This window comes from Rhea pennata, chromosome 9 (genome assembly GCF_028389875.1).
Source record: "Rhea pennata isolate bPtePen1 chromosome 9, bPtePen1.pri, whole genome shotgun sequence".
NCBI lineage: Eukaryota > Metazoa > Chordata > Aves > Rheiformes > Rheidae > Rhea > Rhea pennata.
This window is the reverse complement of record NC_084671.1, coordinates 24944649-24951544: the sequence shown is the minus strand read 5'-3', so window position 1 is coordinate 24951544 and position 6896 is coordinate 24944649. Positions and strand designations below refer to the sequence as shown.

Here is a 6896-nt window from a genome sequence, read left to right as displayed (position 1 = left end):
TCTCTTCTGTGTCTTTATCCTTTCGGAAAGGAACAAATCAGAACTTGGATGGCCTTCCCCAAAATCAGCCACAGCTTTTAAAGCCAGGAGGAATATTTTAAAAAAATCTGACTTAAAGCACAGTATAAACCTCAGGTTTATAGGTTTAGGTTCCTCAGGTTCCTCAGCTGGAAGCCCTGCTTGTGCTATAGTGTGCCACTGGAACAATTTCCAACTTGACTACAATGGTACATCAGCACTGTGGCAGTGTGGGCTGCAACTACAGCTTCCGTTAGTGGAGCAGGAGCCATGCAGCTCCAAACAGTCATTTAATAAATGCACAGGGAGAGGGCTTTTGGATGGCTCTTTTAGGCACAACCTGAGGAATACAAGGATGCAGAAAAACTAAATGTGTTAGAATTGCCCCTTGCAGGCCATCCAGTAAAAATAGGCCATAGGCCTTCCGATTAGTGGCAAAACTCCAGTGGTTTTAACTCATGTTGTTAAAAAACACATCTTACTTCCAGTGTGAATTTGCCTGCATTTTAGCTCCTGGACTACATTATAATTTCTATGTACTATTTTTTTTTTAACTCTTAGCTATACTTTCTCCATTGAAGTTATGATGTCATAAAATAGACTATTTTCTTTTAAGTGAACTAACTAAATAAAGTTTTCGGGACTCACTAGACCATCTTTTCCAGTTTTCTAATTGCTCATCTAGCTTTTTCCTGAGTCTCTTCTAAATTTTCAGCACCCTTTTTGAGGTGTAGAATCCCCATAATAATTTCCTATTGTCTCAAACAAGGATAGTAACACTTCTTTAGTCCTGCTTTCTATCCCTGAGGCCAGATCTCTTACCTACAAAATCTCTTTGGGAATTTCAAATATGAAGTAAAATCAGAATGGCTTGTAGAAAGTGAATTAAAAAATGTCTGCCTGCAGTACCCAAAGACTGTTTCTGCTCATTTTAAAGAAGGTCCAATATCCAAAATGGCTTTGATGACTTAAGATAAAAACAATTTCCTAAACAGTAACTTTTTGTTATGAAAAACAATGAAATTATGAAAAACTAATTTTAGTGCTGCATATTCCTGCACCATTGTGATAGGTAACTTTCTCGCCACATCCTGGAATCACAAGTCAAATTTTTGTTTTCCATTAGACTGTTATTTCATATTTGGAAACAGTTTTTCTTGCCAGACACAGTTACAAGTGCAGTCCTCCAGCTTTCTGAGCACAAAGTGTACTGTTAGAAAAATGGCTCCAGTTTGTTCTTGTCTTGTTTTTTTTTCAAGTTAAAAATGATTCATAGCAGAAGCATGATGTTACACTCCAGAAGAGTGCATGTAAGCTGCTGGCAAGTCATACTCAGCTCTCAGTTCCCTACTCAGTTCTATCCAGCCTGAAAAACAGCTACTCACAAGAGCTCTGATAAGACCATGCATCCCCTTTCCCTTCCCTATACCAAGATTTTAAAATACATACATATTCCTTTTTGTTTCAAGTTTCCTGCCCTCCATCTTGTTCCTCATGTTTCTAAGTCTATTTTAAGACTTCCTGCAAATTGGAATCAAAAAGTAACTTTGGTAATCTTCAAGCAATTGTTTCTACTGGCATCCTTCGGCAATCTGTCCCTGACTGTTAATACAATTCAGCAGCTCTATTGATGCTCTGGAAAAAAAATACCATTTTTATTTATTCCACATGTTCTCAGAGTCCCCCGATAAAGTGGAAAGACCAGAGTTAAATACCAGCCTTCACAACTTAGGCCAGTTAGGGCACCTCCCTGAACTGCAGATTTTCCCATTTGTAAAATTAGTATAGAAATGCTGCTTCCTTGAAAATCCTGGGATGGATGTGCAATAAAAAAGCATGTCATCAGTTATAATATGTCCAACTTCTAGACTCCTCTGTGCTAGAACAGACCGAGGCAATACAGCTCAGAAGACTATCCTGAAAAGAGACAATCTCCTTCATCTGGCCTCTTAAAGAAGAGGTTTTGTGCCTAGGCCTCTGCATCTTTTTAGAAGAACATATAGCAAAATTGTGATATGTTCTTCCTTACATACGATTCACAAGTTTGCACATGCTACATAGTCTTTGAAATAAGTAACTTACAGTAGATGACAAAAGGGTAGTCAGTCCATTGTGGCATATTCTCATGGCATAAAATACAGGCACTACTGGCTACAGTATTTAAGATATCAAATACATTTCATACTCAAAATGTCCCACGTGCATACTCAAAAGTATCCAGATGCTTTACAGAGGAATGGGACTTTTTAAGGGCAAGCTGCTAAGAGCTAATGGATTGAAATACAAGGTAACAACAGGGAATTTGCAGAGATAAGATAACATGATTTAATGCTGTTGAGAAGCTGCTCCAACTATGAAGGACTGATTGGTTTAACTGCTGGGATGAGTTCCTAAATTAGATGGTGAGATAAACTGAACTCATGAGAGTGGATTGAGTTGTTTAAATTACACACTTTGCTCACCAGACTCTACAGTGATACCTTTCTGAAGTGGGTAGGAATGCATTCAGTGTTGACACTATGCTTTCCACCTTGAAAGGGCTCCAGCAATTTTATCTAATTAAATCGTAGAGCCCTGAGGATGCAGTTAGCCTTGACCTAACCTAGAAGATTATTCACATCCTGATGTTCCTCCAGAGAGCCCATATAGCTTAAAACAGGTATTTTGTGGTTGTTTATCATATTATGGCATCAGTTCAAATGGTTTATAGTAAATGCCTAGCTGCATATAGCATACAATTTGAGTCTATATGTATGTATTTGTGCTACTTACCATACATATGTAGTGGATACAAGCATGTCTTAGATGAGTAATTGATGGTCACACACCCCAGTAACATGCAGGCCCACTGAAATGACAATTAACAGTATTTTAAACTTCTACAAACTGTTTAGTAGCTATAGAAATAAAATCTTCAAATGAAGTATAACCCATTTCAGTCTTGTCATGACTGATTGTAGGACTTCTTTTATAAGATATATATATATATATGCACTCCTTTTATAGGATTTAGTTCTAGCAATGACAACAGTAAGCAGATACTAGTAAGCTGGCACTAATACTAATAGTACCTAGAGAGTTTGCAAAAAATACCTCCATTTAAACCATGCCACCTCTCACTGCAAGTTATTCTGTTATGGCACAATGGGAATTTCTCTAGTTGTATTCTTTTTTTAACTGGAAGAACCTTTTGCTTTCCTTGTTACAGCATGTATACAGGAGAGAAGCATGAGTAAATCCTTCCAGGATGAGATATCTCAGGATCTGAAACAGAAGGTACACCTGTTTCTGATGAGAACTTCACTTCTTTTTTAATTGCTGGAGTATGGCCTTTTGCCACTCAGAGTCAGTGACCAACCCAAGCACCCAGTAATCACAAGCTGAGCTTCAAAATTTTGAGAGTAACAATTCCCACCCACTATCCCTAAAAGTGAGTTTCTTGCCTCCATATTTCAGCCTTTTACGTTTACTTCCAAGATTCTCTTCAGGACTGCAATGGTTAGAAACCTGTTTAAAGTGAGAGCCCTGGCTCCTCATAAATCACTTGACTATGTATACTGAGGCAATAAGACAGATAGTGTTGTTCAGAGAGACATGAGTTTTGCCTTTAGCAAGCAGCACTGCTCTCCCATATTCCTCCAAGTGTGTCTGTGCATAGGGACTAATATCTCCTTTTGACAGATTCCAGTACCTGCCATCCTCCAGCTTTGATCTTGTCTCCTCTCCCCTTTCATTAAGGAGTCTTATCAAGCTTAAGGAAACTGTATGGAGTTAACCTACTGAAAACATGCTGCCTTCACTGCCCTTCCCACTGCCAGTTGCTAAAAATACAGCAGTTTTGTTTTGTTGCATTTGTCTTACTCAAACCTCTGGTGCTTCCAGCCCTAGAAAAAGCCTGTTGGCCTCCAGCAATTCTGAAAGGAGCTATGAGGCCTTGAACAGAATTCTTGAACTATATGAGCAATCCACAAAATAGGCCAGGAAATGTGATATTGCTGATTGTTTTGAACCTGCTGGCAATTCTGCGTTAGTGCTTAGAGATTTGCTCAACATCAGAGAATACATAAAAGCCTCCCTAATATGCACAGTGACCAAGAAATGCACTGTAAGCAACCAGAGTTTGTGGAGTTTGATGGACTGTTTCCATCTGGCTATTTCCCAGCATATTGCTCTGGGCTTTGTGAGGCTTCATACTCGCAGATGCACTGCAGTATTTGGATCATTTTCTGCATGAGTGAGTTTTTGCCAGACTACCATCCATTAAAACGCTCATTGAGATACGAACAGCAGCCAAATGTCTGCACTGTAATTGAAGGTATGCCTATAGCCCATGTGAGCACAACCAAGCTACTGCTAGCTACCTAGCTTGTGTGCCAATAACAGTAAAGCCATGGTCTTCAGCATAGGCTATACTAAACACAAAGGAGCTTGGGAACTGATTTAGTAGCCAAAGGGCATGCAGATACATTACTGGTATCAGTGAGGGTAAAGCCGGAACAGGCAGATCTCTACACGTTACGGTCTGGGGGGATGGGCAGCATCTGTACATGTTAATAGTGTGCAAATTAGCAGCATTTCACCTCACATTAAGGCATAGACTGAATCATATGAAAAACAGGAGATTTTCTCACTTGAAGGCCTGGATTCTAAAGGATTCAGAGCTTTGTTTTAGCTAAATGTGGATAACAAAAAATGAAGTATTTACATGAACCACATAGGACATATGGGCCTTGAAGGAAACAACAGGAAACCTTTTAAGGGAATGTGACCTTTTTTTTTAGTGTACTCTCTGATGCTTGCTGCTTGGGATTGGGTCAGCAGTGTCCCAAGAAGTGGAACTCACTGTATTCTAGTACATCTGGTTCTTGTCCCGGCAGGTTTGGAGAGGTGTGAAAAAGAAAAATGGCTGTTTTAAAAGCATTAACTGAGTTCCGCTGAAAATCAAGGAAGTTCAGTTCACATTTCAGCCAGCAGCTTGTGGTTTGGCACAAAACAGATTTTCTAGTTCACAGTGGGATGTAAACACCCTGCATGAGCACTGCTCTTCTTTAGGAGACATTTGGCCACCTGCTTGAGCGTTCATCTTGCTCCAGGCTTATTAAAAGTGCCCTGGGATTTGTTAAGGAGCGGCAGTAAATAGCCTTTTGTTCTCTCTGTTTTAGATAGCTTTGAAATCTTTTCCCAAATCCCAGGAGAAAGGGGAAAAGCGAAGAGCAGATTTTCACACATGTGGTTGATGCTCTGCCCAAGAGCCTCATCTCATTTTACCTCAGGGCCTTCCCACCCGCTCCGCCCCGGCCTGCACCCAGCCAACCTACCGCTCTACCCACAGCACATCCAGCAGGGCCCAACACGCCCCCACGACCCCGCCCCAGCCTTCCAGAACAATCCCCCACCGCCTTCCAGAGCGACCCCCTGCCGCCTTCCAGAGCGATCCCGCCGCCTTCCAGAGCGATCCTGCCGCCTTCCAGAGCGATCCCACCGCCTTCCAGAGCGATACCCCGCTGCCTTCCAGAGCGACCCCCTGCCGCCTTCCAGAGCGATCCCGCCGCCTTCCAGAGCGATCCTGCCGCCTTCCAGAGCGATCCCACCGCCTTCCAGAGCGATCCCCCGCTGCCTTCCAGAGCGACCCCCTGCCGCCTTCCAGAGCAATCCTGCCGCCTTCCAGAGCGATCCCCCGCCGCCTTCCAGAGCGATCCCCCGCCGCCTTCCAGAGCGACCCCCTGCCGCCTTCCAGAGCAATCCCGCCGCCTTCCAGAGCAATCCTGCCGCCTTCCAGAGCGATCCTGCCGCCTTCCAGAGCGATCCCCCGCTGCCTTCCAGAATGATCCCCCGCTGCCTTCCAGAGCGATCCTGCCGCCTTCCAGAGCGATCCCGCTGCCTTCCAGAGCGATCCCCCGCTGCCTTCCAGAGCGACCCCCTGCCGCCTTCCAGAGCAATCCTGCCGCCTTCCAGAGCGATCCCGCTGCCTTCCAGAGCGATCCCCCACTGCCTTCCAGAGCGACCCCCTGCCGCCTTCCAGAGCAATCCCGCCGCCTTTCAGAGCGATCCTGCCGCCTTCCAGAGCGATCCCACTGCCTTCCAGAGCGATCCCGCTGCCTTCCAGAGCGATCCCCCGCTGCCTTCCAGAGCGACCCCCTGCCGCCTTCCAGAGCGATCCCGCTGCCTTCCAGAGCGATCCCCTGCCGCCTTCCAGAGCGACCCCCTGCCGCCTTCCAGAGCGATCCCCCGCCGCCTTCCAGAGCGATCCCCCGCCGCCTTCCAGAGCGATCCCCTGCCGCCTTCCAGAGCGATCCTGCCGCCTTCCAGAGTGATCCCGCTGCCTTCCAGAGCGATCCCCCGCTGCCTTCCAGAACGATCCCTCACACCTTCCAGAGTGAACCCCCGCCATCCAGAGTGACCCCTCATCGCCTTCCAGAACGATCTCCTGCCTTCCGGAGCGATCCCCCACCTTCCAGAGCGACACCCCGCCGTCTTCCAGAACAATCCCCCACCACCTTCCAGAACAATCCCCCACTGCCTTCCAGAGCGATCCCACTGCCTTCCAGAGCGATCCTGCCGCCTTCCAGAGCGATCCCACTGCCTTCCAGAGCGATCCCACCACCTTCCAGAGCGATCCCCCGCTGCCTTCCAGAGCGACCCCCAGCCATCCAGAGCAACCCCTCACACCTTCCAGAACGATCCCTCACCGCCGTCCAGAGCGACCCCTCACCGCCTTCCAGAATGATCCCCCACCGCCTTCCAGAGTGACCCCTCACCGCCTTCCAGAACAACCCCCCGCCATCCAGAGCGACCCCCACACCTTCCAGAGTGACCCCTCACCGCCTTCCAGAACAACCCCCGCCATCCAGAGCGATCCCTCACACCTTCCAGAGTGA

At 46.0% G+C, this 6896-nt stretch overlaps 1 protein-coding gene across 1 annotated transcript; it reads left to right on the top strand.

The window, feature by feature from the left end:
* Positions 1 to 5245: 5245 nt before the first annotated feature.
* On the top strand, positions 5246 to 6896 carry LOC134144283 (uncharacterized). The gene is made up of 2 exons (XM_062583080.1): positions 5246 to 6394; positions 6477 to 6896. The coding sequence occupies exons 1-2, from the start codon at positions 5246 to 5248 to the stop codon at positions 6894 to 6896; spliced, it is 1569 nt and encodes a 522-aa protein (XP_062439064.1).